The 16,271-nt window shown below is 47.5% G+C and overlaps 1 protein-coding gene across 1 annotated transcript in view; it reads right to left on the bottom strand.

Moving 5' to 3' along the window:
• MYL3 (myosin light chain 3) overlaps positions 1–16,271 on the bottom strand; it is a 45,054-nt gene that overhangs the window by 10,435 nt on the left and 18,348 nt on the right. The window contains exons 2-3 of the mRNA XM_026652143.2: positions 13,691–13,718; positions 2,866–3,015 (exon numbers count right to left, since the gene is read on the bottom strand). Of these exons, the coding sequence (XP_026507928.1) occupies positions 2,866–3,015; positions 13,691–13,718 (178 nt within the window). The remainder of the gene's footprint in view (positions 1–2,865; positions 3,016–13,690; positions 13,719–16,271) is intronic.

Genomic DNA, 16,271 nt, shown 5'->3' with positions numbered 1-16,271 from the left:
TCAGAAGGTGAACAACACCTTGCAGGATGTGTGCGCTAGGGAGCTTGGCAAACTGTCAACTAAATGGAAGGGCAGGAACATGGGACCTTGATAATAACAGAGAGAGAGAGAGAGAGATGTATGGAGAATGCTAGATAGATGGATATTTGCAGTGATGTTGTAGCCATGTTGGTCCCGCGATATTAGAGAGACAAGATGGGTGAGGTAATGTCTTTTTACGTCAACAGAAGTTGGTCCAATAAAAGATATTAGCTCACTCAGCTTGTCTCTCAGATAAATGGATGGATGGATGGATAGATAGATGGGTATGAATGGGGATAGATAGATAGATAGATAGATAGATAGATAGATATGTGTGAGTGTGGATGGATGGATGGATGGATGGATGGATGGATGGATGGACGGATGGACGGATGGATGAAAGGGTATGAATGGGGATGGATGGATGGAAGGGTATGAATTAGGCTAGATAGATAGATGGGTATGAATGGGGATGGATGGATAGATGTGTATGTATGAGGATAGACAGGTGGATGGATATGAATGGGGATGGATGAGGATGATTGGATGGATAGATGGGATGGATAGATAGGTGGAGAAGAATCAGGATGGATGGATGAGTATGTATGGGGATGGATGGATGGATAGATAGATAAATGGGATGGATGGGTGCATAGATGAATATGTATGGGGATGGATGGATACATGAGCATGATTGGGGATGGATACATGGGTATGTATGGGGATGGACAGACAGCATCTGCAAATATTTGAAATATGTAAATGTCAAGGAGGGGGAAACAATTGTTTAGGGTTAATCAATGCTTATTAATTAAGACCAAGTAGATGAAACTGAGCAAATGAAAATGAATATCTGGAAAACAGCCCTGGCAGTGGAATCAGTTTTGCGGCGCGGTTGTCTCCCAAGGGCATCAGGGCGGTGGTGGCAGCCCTGTAGCATAGGCATGTTTAAAACTGGGGAGCAGGTAGGAGAGGGGCTATGGGCCTTTTCCATCTCTAATTTCTATGATCCTGTGCCCCCCATACTGAGCTAAGGAACGAGGTCCTCGTAAGGTACAGTTCTTTCTTGGATAGCCCTGAAGTCCACCCTTGTGTCATCAGCCAAACTTGCTGTATCTTGATTTATCACAATTATTCAACAAGAGCCTGATTCTCCAAGGTGCTGAGAGGCCTCCGTTCCAATTAGCTTAAATGGAGGTGGCAGACAGCGTGGGCAGGTCTGCAGGGCTAGATCATAGTTGTGGGTCCGGGAGTCTCAGCCCTGCATTCCTATGAGCAGATATATTGTGTGGGGGGAGCTTTCAGAGGAGACCTGAAAACCCAACACTAAAGTTCACATGACACTTTTTTTTAAAGAGCAGGGAATGCCCTACAATCCAGTCTACCTATCTGCTCATTTGACCCTCAGAATATCTGAACACCTGCTAAACATAAATGAATTTCATCCTCAAGGCAATCCTGTGAGGCAGGGAAGTATCATTATCCCCATTACAGAGATGGGGAATCGAGGCAGAGAGAGATTAAGCGTTGAGGGCTGAATGCACAAAAGGAGATAGGTGCCCATGTCCCTGTTTTAGGTACCGCAGTCCCCATTTTGGGAGCACTGCGATGCTGAACCCTGTAGGCACCTAAACACGCTTGGCGCCTATGTTTCTGCAGTGTGAGTTCCCTCGTCACCTATGTTTCTGCCTTTGGACATGCACATAGCTGCCTCCTTGTGGGTGCCCAGGGGCCTGAGACCCAGAGCCATCCACAAACTGGGGGAAGATGGGCACGCTGATGCCTCGCTCACCAGAGGGGCCCGATCCAGCAGGCGTGCCCAGAGGCTACCTGCAAGTCCTCAGAGGGGACTTACCCAAAACTGAAGGGGGCGGGGAAGAGGAGAAGATGTAGAATAGACCTTCCCTCATAACTTACGGCCCAATGGTTAGGGTACGCACCTGGGAGAAGGGATCTGAACAGGGATCTTCCACCTCTCAGGTGAGTGCTCTAATCTTTGGGCAATGGGCTTTTCTCATGTGGGGCTCCCTCTGTCTCTCCTGTTGCAGACTCTTTAAGACACACGGCGAGAGGGAGGGCACACCCACATGAGCATGATCCCATAGCCTGCAGGTTAGAGCACACCCAGGATGGGGGAGACCCAGGATCCAGATTTCCTGCTCCAATGGGTCCTTAATTATATATCTGCAGTGCAACAGCTTCTCCACTTCAGGCAGAAGGAGACATGAACCTGGAATCTCCCACATCCCAGGTGAGCACCCTCACCACCGGGTGAAAAATTATGAGGAAAGGCCTCTTCTTCCCCTGGCTTCTTGCTCAAATGGCATAAGGCGCCTAACTCCAAGGAGGGTTCTCAGCTTCAGAATCACTTACGTGCCTATCTCTGTGAGAGGGGACACACTCCTCTGGCCAGCATCTCCCAATGGCTAGCTTAGGCAGCTGCCCGCCTAGCGTGGTGGCTTTGGTGAATGACAGTACAAGGTGCCTAACTCAGGCTTTGAGAATCGCCATGATTTTTCCAGGTACCTAGAAGTTAGTTGTTGTGACGCTCAGCATCACGCCTAATTCCTTTTGAGCATTCAGCCCTAAGTGATTTGCCCAGGAAGTGCGTGGTAGAGCTAGGAATTAAGATCAGAGACCACAGATTCCGCTCAAGTGCCTTGACCACATGATCATCACTTCTCATTGCCCCTGATTGAGTGGAGCCACAGAGGAGGCTGTTCCAGGTTATGATGTTAACCTCAATCAATCTTTCCACCAAAGGAAAGAGACATGATCCGATTGGCCTGACAATTTACTCCTGGGGATCTCTCCCTGAAAACAAACAGAAAGAGGGTCACTGACCTTCTGGTTTGGGTCTACCAAGGACTTTGAGGACCTCAGCTTGGGTTGGATTCTGCCCCAAAGCCCTCAGAACATCTCCACACTGTGCATATGTGATCTTCATCTCAGATTTAGGAGTTCTGTCGAAGAGCGAGAAGGCTTCCTTAAATTCTGGGAGACACAAAGAGAAAAACACAAAGAGAGAGAGAGAGAGATAAAGTAATAACCAACCTGAACCTTCCCCCCAAACTCTCACTCAACTTGACCCTGAACCTTTTGTTCTGCAATTTGGAAGAGTTGATTAACATTGTTGTTGTCTGATATGTTTGCATTCCTCCTCCACCACAGTTCCTGCTTCCATCCGGGAATGGAATTAAACAGGTCAAATGGTTCTTCTTGTGGTATTTCCAACTCAGGGGCAATACAGGAAAGCTCATGGGAAAGCCAGACCTTGAGATCTATGCAGACCAATGAGAGTTCTCTCCCTGGCCCAGAACTCTCTTTGACTTCAATAGCAGCTCTACATGTTAGTTGCTTGGGTAACAATCCTCTGCGTGAGTCATCAGTAGGGTTTTACAGTACAGGAGCTTTCTATTCCATCTGAGTTAAAGGAGCATCTCTACTATCTGGTAGCATTTGTAGACTGTTATCTTGTAGTGGATGGTCTCTTGACACACACTGCCAGTGTGGGGACCAACCCCCAAGACTTTGGGATGCTTATCCAGGATGAATCCTACCTCTGTCACTTGAGGTGACTAATTATAATACAGCCCCTTCAAGAGGTATTGTCAGTAAAGACAGGCTAATGTAATGGCCTAACTGTACAGTCCCTGCTCAGATAAAAGCCCATTGACCATAATAACTGAACAATGATTGAAAGAATTCAACCTAAGAGAACTATATAGTGAGAATAATGACTGCTAAAGATGACCACTGTAATAGTAGTTAGCAACCAACTAGAAAGTTCCCTCTTGGCAATCTGATGAAGCAACGGTAGAATGGGGAGCATTAGTGTTGCTATTTGAAAGCCCTGGGAATCAGAAAGTCTTGTAGGCCTTAAAAGTTAAGGACTAGATTCTGAGCAGCACAATGGAGCCAGAATTTGGCTGTAGTTGGAAGGGAATTCTCATCTAGCGTAAAGCTGGTAGGAATCGGTTCCTGTACCAACAGGTCACCTTTACAGCATAGGGTGTGTGTCAGGGACAGGCAGAGGCAGGCCGTGGGCATGCAGGGGGTAGCAGGACAGAGCTCCCCTCCCCGCTACTTCAATGCACAGTTGGCATATGGTCTCTTAGGGATCGTAAGCCGTTGTCATAATCAAAAGCAGCCCCTAGGCTACTCTAGCTGCTGTTGGGACAGCTTGAAAATCAGCAAATAACTTCCTGGGTGAAAACATCTGTTCAATTAACCTCCCAAAATGTTTCCAAGAATGACAGACGCTATCGGCTGGTGGATTTGAAAAGTTCTGCTCTGTGATGGGGAAGCGACTTTGCAACACTAGGACGGTCAAACTTCCTGTTTCGCTGTTCCCGCATGAACTTTGCTTTGCTGTTAATGTGAGGATCTTGTAGTGCGGCGATAACCTCGTGGTCAGTGCCATGTTACCACCCAAATCTGTTATTTCAAATTGGAAAGAAAGGCCCAGGCAGTCAGTGATACGCCCATTGTCACGAGTTCTCCTGGTTGGACTGGGAATGGATTGAACTGGCATTGGCAATGGGTATGTATTGGACGGTGTATTCCTGGTCTCTTTGGGACCTGATTCCTTAATGGTTGGATGCGGGAGAAGCATACAAGCTATTCAAGCTGAGAATGTAGGTAGCAATTAGTCATAATAATATAGCCACTGAATCTGCCAGTGGTTTAATGGCTAACTTAAATACAAAGGAGGGAAGAGCAGCCCCAGTTTCACTGCTTTGAGGGCAACGGTGTGAGCCATTGAGCTCAGAAAGAGGGATGCTTTTGTATACGGACACAAGTGATCCCCCAAAGCCCTAGACCTTGTGCTCTGGTAAGAGTGCATTCTCAATAGGATAAAGAAACCACCTGAGCTGTGGGTGACTCTGGGACATCATGGCCTATTACAAGATGCTGCAAGAGGCCCAGTTTCAAATCAAGTTCAGGCCTGCTCTTAAGCTTTCTCAGGGCTTCAACGGCATGGTGAGAGGTCCTGAATCCCAAGAGAACCGCTGGAAATGGACCAGTCCTATTCAACTTATTCATAAATGATCTGGAGAAAGGGGTAAACAGTGAGGTGGCAAAGTTTGCAGATGATACTAAACTGCTCAAGATAGTTAAGACCAAAGCAGACTGTGAAGAACTTCAAAAAGATCTCACAAAACTAAGTGATTGGGCAACAAAATGGCAAATGAAATTTAATGTGGATAAATGTAAAGTAATGCACATTGGAAAAAATAACCCCAACTATACATACAATATGATGGGGGCTAATTTAACTACAACGAATCAGGAAAAAGATCTTGGAGTCATCGTGGATAGTTCTCTGAAGACGTCCAGGCAGTGTGCAGCGGCAGTCAAAAAAGCAAACAGGATGTTAGGAATCATTAAAAAGGGGATAGAGAATAAGACAGAGAATATCTTATTGCCCTTATATAAATCCATGGTACGCCCACATCTTGAATAATGTGTACAGATGTGGTCTCCTCATGTCAAAAAAGATATACTGGCACTAGAAAAGGTTCAGAAAAGGGCAACTAAAATGATTAGGGGTTTGGAGAGGGTCCCATATGAGGAGAGATTAAAGAGGCTAGGACTTTTCAGCTTGGAAAAGAGGAGACTAAGGAGGGATATGATAGAGGTATATAAAATCATGAGTGATGTGGAGAAAGTAGATAAGGAAAAGTTATTTACTTGTTCCCATAATATAAGAACTAGGGGCCACCAAATGAAATTAATGGGCAGCAGGTTTAAAACAAATAAAAGGAAGTTCTTCTTCACATAGCGCACAGTCGACCTGTGGAACTCCTGGCCTGAGGAGGTTGTGAAGGCTAGGACTATAACAGGGTTTAAAAGAGAACTAGATAAATTCATGGAGGTTAAGTCAATTAATGGCTATTAGCCAGGATGGGTAAGGAATGGTGTCCCTAGCCTCTGTTTGTCAGAGGGTGGAGATGGATGGCAGGAGAGAGATCACTTGATCATTACCTGTTAGGTTCACTCCCTCTGGGGCACCTAGCATTGGCCACTGTTGGTAGACAGGATATTGGGCTGGATGGACCTTTGGTCTGACCCAGTATGGCCGTTCTTATATTCTTATGTTCATTTGAATACCACTCACTATGGCGTTCTCTGTCCAGCCATCAGCAAGGGTACCATGAGATGAGCCCCAGGCTGTAGCAAATCATTCCCAGGGGATCTGGTGTCTGCCCTGTCGATGGGGACAACGCCCAGGAGAGGGAAAGAGAGAGAGAAAGCAAGAAGAAAAACAAAGACAGACACAGGGAGAGAAAGAGAGACTGTGCATATCTAGGAAGGGAGAGAGGGGATGCAGAAAGAAGCAGTGTAAGGAAAGAGAAGGGGGTAGAAACAAGCAGAGTGATGCAGGAGGAAAAATGAGAGTGGAGGAGGAAGGGACTGAGAGGAAAAGAAAGAGAAAGCTGCCGGGAGACGCCAGTGGAAAGAATGAAAAAATGGAATTAAAGGAGAAAGGTGATCAAAAATGAGAGAAGAGAAGTGAGCAAAAGTCCGAATGCAAAACTAATGAATAAGTGACTGAAACAGGATCCAGAGAGGGCTAAGGAAATCTAGTCTAGCCAGACTCCCGGGAGATGCAGACTGGGGAGAGAAAGGCAGACAGGAGTGGAATAACAGCAGTACTAAGGGCCAGATTCAGAAATGTGTAGCTCTTCAGGCTAGAGTGACAATTGTGATCATCCAGCCGGGGGTCCTGCATCACACAGGCCAGAGAACCACATTCTTGTATGGAGCCCCACCACCGGTGGTGGAACTGGAGCCTAAAGGTTGGTGAGCATGGAGGCCAGTGAGACCGCCCGTGTGAATAACTGCTCACCAGCATCAGGGGCTCATCCTCTGACCCGTAGCCCACAGAGCACTAGGAGGTGGAGGAGAGATGGAAATAGGGGAAGGGTGTGATGGCAAGTACCTGCTGGATGATGCACCCAAGCACAAGGGGTGCGAGGTGGTTATAAAACCAATTCTTTGGCAACATTTACTTCTCCTGACATGAGACACATTTCTGGTGACTGTTTTTGTTGGCGTACAAAGGTGGAAAGTCTCCACAAGCGATCAGAGCTGGAACCAAGCTCTGGGGCATGGATTGAAGGGTTAGAGGATCTTTCTCATAGACTCATAGACTTTACGGGCAGAAGGGACCATCATGATTATCTAGTTTGACCTCCTGCACAATGCAGGCCACAGAACCTCACCTGCCCACTCCTGTAATTGACCCCTAACCTCTGGCTGAGTTACTGCAGTCCTCAAAACATGGTTTAAAGACCTCAAGTTACAGAGAATCCACCATTTACACTAGTTTAAACCTGCAAGTGACTCATGCGCCATGTGCAGATGAAGACGACCGCCCCCCCGCTCCCTACCAGGGTCTCAGCAAATGTGACATGGTGGGAAATTCTTTCCTGACCCCAACTATGGAGATCAGTTAGACCCTGAGGACGTGGGCAAGACCCACCAGCCAGACACTTGGGAAAGAATTCTCTGTAGTAACTCAGAGCCCTCCCGCTCTAGTGTCCCGTCTCCAGCAGTTGGGGCTTTTCTAGATTTGCCTGTCCTCGTTATTAACCGACTGCTAGCTTATTGGGCCTGATTCACCCAAAGGCCCCTTTACGTTCTTTGGCAGTGCTAAGGGATCTTGACGTGAATGTAAATGAGCCTTTCCACCGGAGCCTTACTAATTTAGTTTCCCAAGAAGCAGCCCTTTCACCAGAGATCCATCCTTTCTTGGCCATGCCTCTCCTGTAAACGGTAAACTCCCTTAGGTGTAAGTAGCAGGCCACACACTAGAGGGTGATATGATCCTGGGATATGCTTATAAAGTGTGGGTTCTGTCCCCCTCCAGTGGCTGCACCATGCTGAGGATAACAGCCTGCTATTGCTGCCAGCTAAAAGAGTTACTCCTTCAGTTCCCGCGGTGGAGGTCCGTGCTAAAGGTGCTAGATTCAAACCCTGCTGACTGCTGGATGCTACAATCTCATCTCTTCACCCGCAGTGACACACCCAGACCACAGTCTGAGAATCACAGAACTAGATCAGGGACCGCTCAGGGCGCTGAAGGCTGGTTGTCTAGAAACAAGAACCATAGACTGGTCTTGGCTAGGCTCCTGCACTTTGATGGTTTGCCAGGGACAGAAAGAGGCTCCTTCTGTGCTCTGACCAACTAGACATCTCAGCCTCTTAAAAATGCACGGCCTTTGAGATAGAAAGCAAAATGCCGTTTTATCGTACTGCCTGGAGAGAAACAAATTGATGCCTCTGGAAAGCAGACGTGGAAAGAGAAAAACGTGGGGATAGAAGCCTGTTCAGATTCCACACCAGACACGGCACAATCTGTCTGTTTCCTCCACCCTTTGCTGCCAAGAATGAGGTTCTCTCCGGCCTGGCTGGTTATCACCACTTCATTTGCTGCAAACCTGTCTGAGGATCATGGCCTTTACATCACCATGGGCTGAAGGCGAAAGTGGCTGCTCTGGCCTTGCTGTGGCGGCCCTTGCCCAGCTGCAGCTGAACAAACACACGGGGTTTTTCTCGTAGCATTTCTCTCTCGTTTGCTTTGGCCTATCCTTAACTATTCGAAAGTCCTTGTCAGCAGGAGCTCCGACCTCCATCTGGCTCGTTCGGTAGCACTCGCAAAGCTGTGGCTTTGAGTTCCACCGCAGACCCTGGGCTGATGCTGCCGTGCATTGCTCGGGGGGCAGGCGGGAGGGAAGGGCTGTTGCATTGTGGGAAACAGCTCTGCTCTGATTCCATTAGTCCCCTCGGCAATGCTGCGATTTGGAAACTTCCACCCAAACACCCTCTAGAAGACATTGCTGAGGTTCCCATGATCTATCCGGCGTCTTAGGCTGACCGGACCAAACAGCAACGGGACAGGCCTCTCTCCATTTCCCCGTCTCCGTATTTCTCCTCCATCCTGGGCACTCTTCATTTTGGGGCTCTTCCCCACCCCATCCCTCTGATCTCTCCTCTCCCTGCAGTAGCAGGATGAGCGGCAGTAACCGCACTCCACTCCAAGGGGGGCGAAACTCACTCGAACGCCTCCACTCGATCTCCCTCTGCCTGCTGCAAAATCAAACAGGCTAGGTTGCTGTCATCAGTTTCTTGCTGCAAACGACTCCTTACGCAAAGGGAAAAGGGGCCAGGCATCTCCTTTGATGAAGCTCCAAGGCTGAGCCCAGAAGGGAGCAGGGAAAGATCAGGGCTTGATCTAAAGCTCATTGAAATCAATGGAAAGACACCCACTGCCAATAACTTCAGGGCTCCAGTTCACAATGAGGGTCAGGAAAGAACTGCACCAAGGACCGGACGGACGGGCAGTATTTCCAGCTCATTCAGTATGTGATGCCTTTACTGCCCGGTGCTTCTGCTGACAGAACCCTTGCAGCACCCACACCACGTTATGCGGAAACGTCGAGAGTGGAGTTGGCATGGGCTGGGATTTGGTGTCCCGTAGTGTTCTTCCTCCCCTCAGTAACTCACACTGTTGCTGATGCAGTGCTGGAGGGGTGTGTGGCGCTTCATGGCCGCATGGGCTGACATGTTCCCTGCCTGCGGGTCCCACTTTGAGACTGTCACTAGATAATATGGCAAACATGGATTCTCAGCTCTGCCTGGTAGCCTGTGGGTGCAACTGCTGGGGTGGCTGCGAAGGAGATGGGAATGGTTCCCTGATTCCAGGGATGGTCTATACCAGCCCATGACCTGCTGCACTTTAGAGCAGCCTCAGGGCTACTCCAAAATACACCATCTATCTGTGGTCTCCAGAGGTTCTCTCCTGGCTGAAGGTCAGCAGAGTACAGCAGTGCTCCAGCCATGCCCTCTCCTCTACCCTCCCCTACATATCCCCTATACAAGGGCCATTGGGACAGTGGAAGGGGACAGAACATAGGAGCCAGCAAGGGACTCTCCCACCTTAGGGGAATCTCCTTTTAGGGGCGATCCAGCTGTTTTCCAACCCCTTTGTGCCACTGAAATGGTGCAAAGGGGCCGGCTTGCGGCTCAGAATGTGGCACTGTGCCACAGCATTTGCTCACACACAACCTTGGATGCCAGCAGCTGTGTTCAGTGAGATGGGAACTGTTGTCCAAGACATGGGGCATTTCTCTTACCCTTTGTGGAAAGCTCTCTGGGACATGCTTCGGTGCAGCATCACATTGGGAGCAGAGTGGCTCAAGCCACACAGTCTGGGCCCCAGAAACGGACGCACCTGGAATCTCTAGTCATTTTTTTTTAAATGATCTGTTATTGTCAGAAGGGAAACTGAGGCATGGGGTGGTGAAATTACTTTCCCAAGGCTGTGCAGTACATCAGTGGCAGAACCTCTGGCTCAAGACAAAAGGCATGAATCCAGTACATCCTGGATCAGAAAAACCCTCCAAAGTAAGAAACCTATCCTCCTTCCCTTCAATCAGTCTGTGGTCCCATAGCCATAGGGGAGTTTTCCCCTGTGCTGTTTGTCAGCTCTACCTTTCAAGCATTTGAGAACCTGTTAAAAACTCCATCAGATGTTCAACCACAAAGCATCAATTATGTCTAAACAAATGACACGTTGGGTGCCGAGCTACTGGCAGCCAGCTACAGCATGTGGTATTTGCAGCACCACATGAGATCAGCTTCCGCGTCAGTTTCTGGGACCGGGGCAGCCGGCTAGGAAATTGAACTTGACATTTCCTTCGAATGAAATACATTCAAATAAAAGAAATGCCCTGAGTTCCATTATGTAGCTGCAACAGATTAAATCCAAAGTTAACTCAGGGAAAAGTTTTCAAAGGCAAAGAAAGGCTGGTTGTTGGGTTTTTTTTTAAAGGAAGGACATATGGTTAGATCGGGTGATTTTTATTCTTTCTCATTGGGGCGCTTGTGTTGTCCTTAATGTAATAAATCTGCTTTGCATGTCTGTAATCTGAACGATGTGTGATTTTCAACCCTCTGCCGAGCACCGCAGAGCCATTTGGGAATGTGTCTTAATTTCATCAAGGAGCAAATTAAAGGGACCTTCCCCTCAGTGGATTGTGCAGCATGTCTCCATGGCAGGCATGGTACGAACAGGGTGGATATGGCTCAGGGATCAAGTGCTGTGAGACCAAGAAGGAGATGTGCATAGCTTATGAGAAAGAAAGGGTTGGTCATTGTGGGATAAACAAGCTCTGCTCATCCAGGTGGGTGTGGGGTCAGGAGATACACCTCATCCAAAGGGACAAACAATGGCGCTAAAAAACCCACTTACTGTTCTGAAGGAACGGCCATGTGGAAAGTCTCTGTTCCCCTCTGCAGCATCTCCGTGTGAGCCAACCGTCACCAGGCCAACCATATGGCCAAGTACCATCAATGATCACTTCTCCAGACTCCGCCAGGGGGCTCGCCTCACCCCTGCTTTACATGCTAGATGGTGACTTGCCCAAGGAAGTCAGTCTCTCTTGCACCCCTGCAGGCTCTGCTCAGATCTTGGGTCCAGCAGCACAGGGGCCAGAAGGTGCTATGCACTTGCTTACTCCCTGCCCAGAACAAGGGGGGGGAGGCACTGGAGCCTTGGCTCTGTCTCTCCTCTTCGCAGGTTGGAGCAGCTGAGATGGCCTGGGGTGGAGGGATGTTGTAAATTGCTTCTGACCTAGACCACTACTCTCCCCACCACGTAGCAAGACACCAATGTGCTAGGCACTGTACATACCCACAGCCAGGGGACTGCTGTGGAAGGATCTGGACCCAAACAAAATTAGCCATCAAAGTAAGGAAGAGAAAAAGAAGAGAGGGACATTTCAACCATTGTTTGGTACACAGGCCGAGTCTACACTACAAAGTTATGCCAGCACAGCTATGTCAGCAAGGAGTATGAAAAAAATCACACACAGTCCAGCCGATATAGCTATGCTGGCAAAACCCCTCGTGTAGACTCAACTAGGCCATACCTACAGGATGGATGGGGGTGGGGGGGGGCTCTGTCCTGGGAAGCAGTGACTCTGACAAAGATTTGGAGGACACGATGGATAATCAGCTGAACATGAGCGTCAAGTGTGACTTAGGGTGTGTCTATGTTGCTTTTAGACACCCGCCAGCTGATTCGGTCTAAGGGGCTCGGCTAAGGGGCTCTTTAACTGCAGTGGTACAGGCCAGCCACGGGTTTTTAATTGCAGCACAGACATACCCACTCTGACCAAAAGAGCTAATTCAATTCTGGGATGCATAAGCAGGGGAATCTCAAGTAGGAGTGGAGAGGTGATTTTACCTCTGTATTTGGCTCTGGTGCAACCGCTGCTGGAACGGTGTGTCCAGTTCTGGTGTCCACCATTCAAGAAGGAGGTTGATAAATTGGAGAGAGTTCAGAGAAGAGCCGCGAGAATGATTAAAGGATGAAACACATGCCTTATAGTGATAGACTCAAGGAGCTCAATTTACCTTAACAAACAGAAGGATAAAGGGTGACTTGATTATTGTCTATAAATGCCTAGATGGGGAACAAATATTCAGTCTAGCCGAGAAAGGTCTAACACAATCCAATGACTGGAAGTTGAAACTAGACAAATTCAAACTGGAAGTAAGGCATACATTTTTATTAGTGAGAGTAATTAACCCTTGGAGCAATTTACCAAGAATCAAGGGTCCTTCCATGGATACAGGGGACTTGACTAGATGACCTCTCAAGATTCCTTCCAGTCCTATGATTCTATGGTGGATTCTCCATCATTGACTATTTTGAAATCAAGATTGGATGTTTTCCTAAAAGATCTACTCTAAGAATTATTTTGGGGAAATTCTATGGCCTGTGTTGTACAGGAGACCAGACTAAGATGATCACAATGCTCTCTTCTGGCCTTGGAATCTATGAATCTGTGGCGAGAAAGTGCTAAAGTTGTATGGGGAGGTGGTGTAGCCATGCCAGCACGTCTGTTGGCTTACACTGCATCTCCACTAGGGGCTTCTGCAGGCATAGCTATACTGGCAAAGGCTCCATAGTGTAGACAAGCCCTAAGAAACATGACCACTGAAATCACTTACTGTAGCTGAAATCAGTGAAACTACCTCAGTTTACACCAGCCGAGGATCTGGTCCCAGACATGAAATTAGGAACAACTCTATTTTGCTTAAGCACAGAGAAAACCACAGTTGCGATGTGTCTTTTACTCACATTGGAGTACGCACCCACTATTAGGTTCTGTGCCCCTGCCTTTAGAGAGAACTTGCCCTGACCAGAGCATTTATCTGTTGTCATGGAATTAGCCCAGCTGGACTGCAGGCATTATAGGGTAGAAAGCAGGTTAGAAAGCTGGGGTGATATGACAGTTTGTTCAGTGACTAAGGCACTGGCTGGGAACTTGAGATAGTGAGGTTCTAATTCCCCACTCTGTCCTGCTGGATGACCTTGGGCAAGTCATTTGCCCATCTGTTCCCTCCCTCCCACCCCCGTTGTCTGTCTTGTCTATTTATCCAGTAAGGGGCAGGGATTGTCTCTTTCTATGTGTTTGTACAGGACCTAGCGCAGTAGGGCCCCGATCTCAGTTGAGGCCACCAGGTGCTACCATACCACAAATAGCAAAGCCGTTAATTAAGTCTCCTCTTTGTCAAGTGAATTATAAGCTCCAGAGGCTGTGTTCATTCCGCCCACCGCCACCACCTGGAAAGAGATGCAAATCCTCCTCACCTTCAATCTGATCGTGTGTGAATTCAAGCTGAAAGAGAGCAACAAAAAAGCCACAGATTAGCTCCTCTGCTGATGTACCTCAGGGATTGCGATCTCTGACGTAGGGTGCTGGCCACTGCTGGAGAAAGGGTACTTGGCTAGGTTGACCCCTGGTCTGATCCAGTCTGGCATGTCCAATGGGCCTATGGAAACCCTCTGTGTAGAGTGGGTCAATGTGAAATAGGATGAGGAAAATAGGGCCCCGCCACTCTCAATCCAGCACCTTTCTCTGCTCTGTTTCTGATCAAGGGTTGCTTTTTTTTTAGACTGAAAATATGTCCCATTTTCACTTGGATGGATGGAAATCAAAATTTGAAAATCTGGCCACTTACTTAGGTGACTCAATCAGCACAGATAATCTAGCCCATAATGCCCAAAGCTAGGCGCTGACGAAATGATTTCACTAGTCGCTGCTCTTTGCCTCAGTTTCCCAATCTGTAAAATGCGGATAATGATACTGACCTCTTTTGTAAAGCACTCTGAGTTCTACAGATGAAAAGCACTAGAAAGATCTAGGGATTATTCTCAAGGTAACTTTTCTTTCCCAAGGACAATATTTTACACCCACTATTACTTGCGAGTGAACCACGGTGATTGTTTTACCATTACGCTGTTATTTGGAAAGAGTTCAGCTTTCACTGGTGTTTTCTCTGCCAGCCATTGTGTTTTTGAGCCCTTTGGGGCAAGGACAGTTACTGATTATATGTTTGTACAGCACCTAGCACAATTAACTCCATGTGGTTGTGGCCTTTGTGTGTGTGTGTGTGTGCAGGGAGTTCTGGGCTCTCATCCTAGCTTGGCTGCTGATTCATTGCATGGACTTCTGCAAATCTCTGACACTTCTTGTTGCCTCATCCTCCTGCCCCCTGTAAAACGGGGATGATGACTAGAGCACTGTGTGGGACTATTTTTTTAATCCCATTCCTGTCCCGCCCCGCAATACCCACTCCCACTTGCACGGGCATTGTTTCTTGCATTCTTATCCACTCCCACCAGCAAAAACCTTAGATCCTGCAAATCCCGCACGAGAGACAGATCTGCTATGCTACTTAAAAAAACCAATCAGACAAAAAACCGGTCGGTTAACATATTACATATATAAACGGAATTCAGACACAATTTTTACCACTCAAAGAATTAAACAAATCTTGCTTAAACCATTTGTTGATATAGAGTTTTCCTGCAAATTATCACAGTCTTATTTTTTATGCTCACCCAATCCCACCTGCAACAAAGAACATTTTACATTTTAGCCGCTCCCGCTATTATGGCAGTGGGTCCTGCAGGACCCGGGGGATCCTAGTCCCGCTGCAGGTCTCGGATGGTGCCCTGAAAGCAAAGGGACTGGACTGGATGACCTCTCGAGGTCCCTTCCAGTTCTATGATTCTATTCTAAGATTCTATGGGGACTTTTGTTGCACAGAGTTGTTGTGAATCTTCATTCATTTATTTCCACCATGATTGGAAGGTGGTGCACCGGATCCTTAAATGATCATCGCTCTATTGACTTCAATGGAACATCTCTGGGTTACACCAGCTGGGGAACTGGCCCTCGTGTTAAACACTATGATTAGTGCCCCGCCTTGTGTATGAGATATTGTCCAATTTTCTGAGCAATGGCACAGAAGTATTTTATCACTGAATCAGAGCGGGTGAGAGATGAATGGAAGCCAATCAGATCATCCAGTCTGTCCCCAGGCCAGTGCAGGATTATTTCCTAGAGCGCATTTTATCCAATATCCAGTTTTGCTCAGTTCCAATATCCCAAGTGATGGGGGTCCAGCACTCCCCATGGGAGATTATTCCACAGCCTAAAATAGCTCAGTGTCAGGAAGATGTTTTTTACACCTCTATCTCAGTCAAGCAGAAGATTACTAGGAAATAAATCCTATTAATAAAACCGTGCCAGTGCTAAACTGGCATTTATTAGGGTATCACAGGGAAAGCATTTAAACAACGCAAACAAGGAGTCCCCAAAATGGAACCAATGCATTTCTCTTCTACGGCAGGCTAAGGAATTCTAATGTTAATAATGAGGTTCTTAACTAACCGGGGCAGGGGCTGGGTTGGAAAGAGGAAGAGACTTTTTCACAGGAGTCCAATTTAGGGATTAGAAATGTTGAGGTTGGGAAGAGGCCCGGAAACCCATCAAGGTCTGTATCATGGTGATGAGGTGGCATTTGTGCCCTGCAAGATTTTTTCCACTATTTAAAGCTATTAACACACATTGTACTGGGCAGCAAAACCCACAAACCCATCGGTTTGTGCACAGAGCTATTCCGTGGCATGCAAAAGCCTGCAGTGCCCAGGCCCATGCCTTTATTAGTGTCAGGTCATGCTCCCTGGTTCAGTAGTCCACGAGCTCTGGTACCATCTGCTTCTTGAAATTCTTTCTGATCTGTGAATACCTGAGGTTCTCCATTGCATAATCCATACAAGAGAGGATGGAGAGAGAGAAATGTGTGTAGGCAGGGGAATGAGATAGATAGATAGATAGATAGATAGATAGATAGATAGATAGATAGATAGATAGATAGATAGA

Source organism: Terrapene carolina, unplaced genomic scaffold (genome assembly GCF_002925995.2).
Source record: "Terrapene carolina triunguis isolate 2854851 unplaced genomic scaffold, T_m_triunguis-2.0 Scaffold111, whole genome shotgun sequence".
In the NCBI taxonomy this organism is placed as follows: domain Eukaryota; kingdom Metazoa; phylum Chordata; order Testudines; family Emydidae; genus Terrapene; species Terrapene triunguis.
This window is presented reverse-complemented; position numbering and strand designations above follow the sequence as displayed.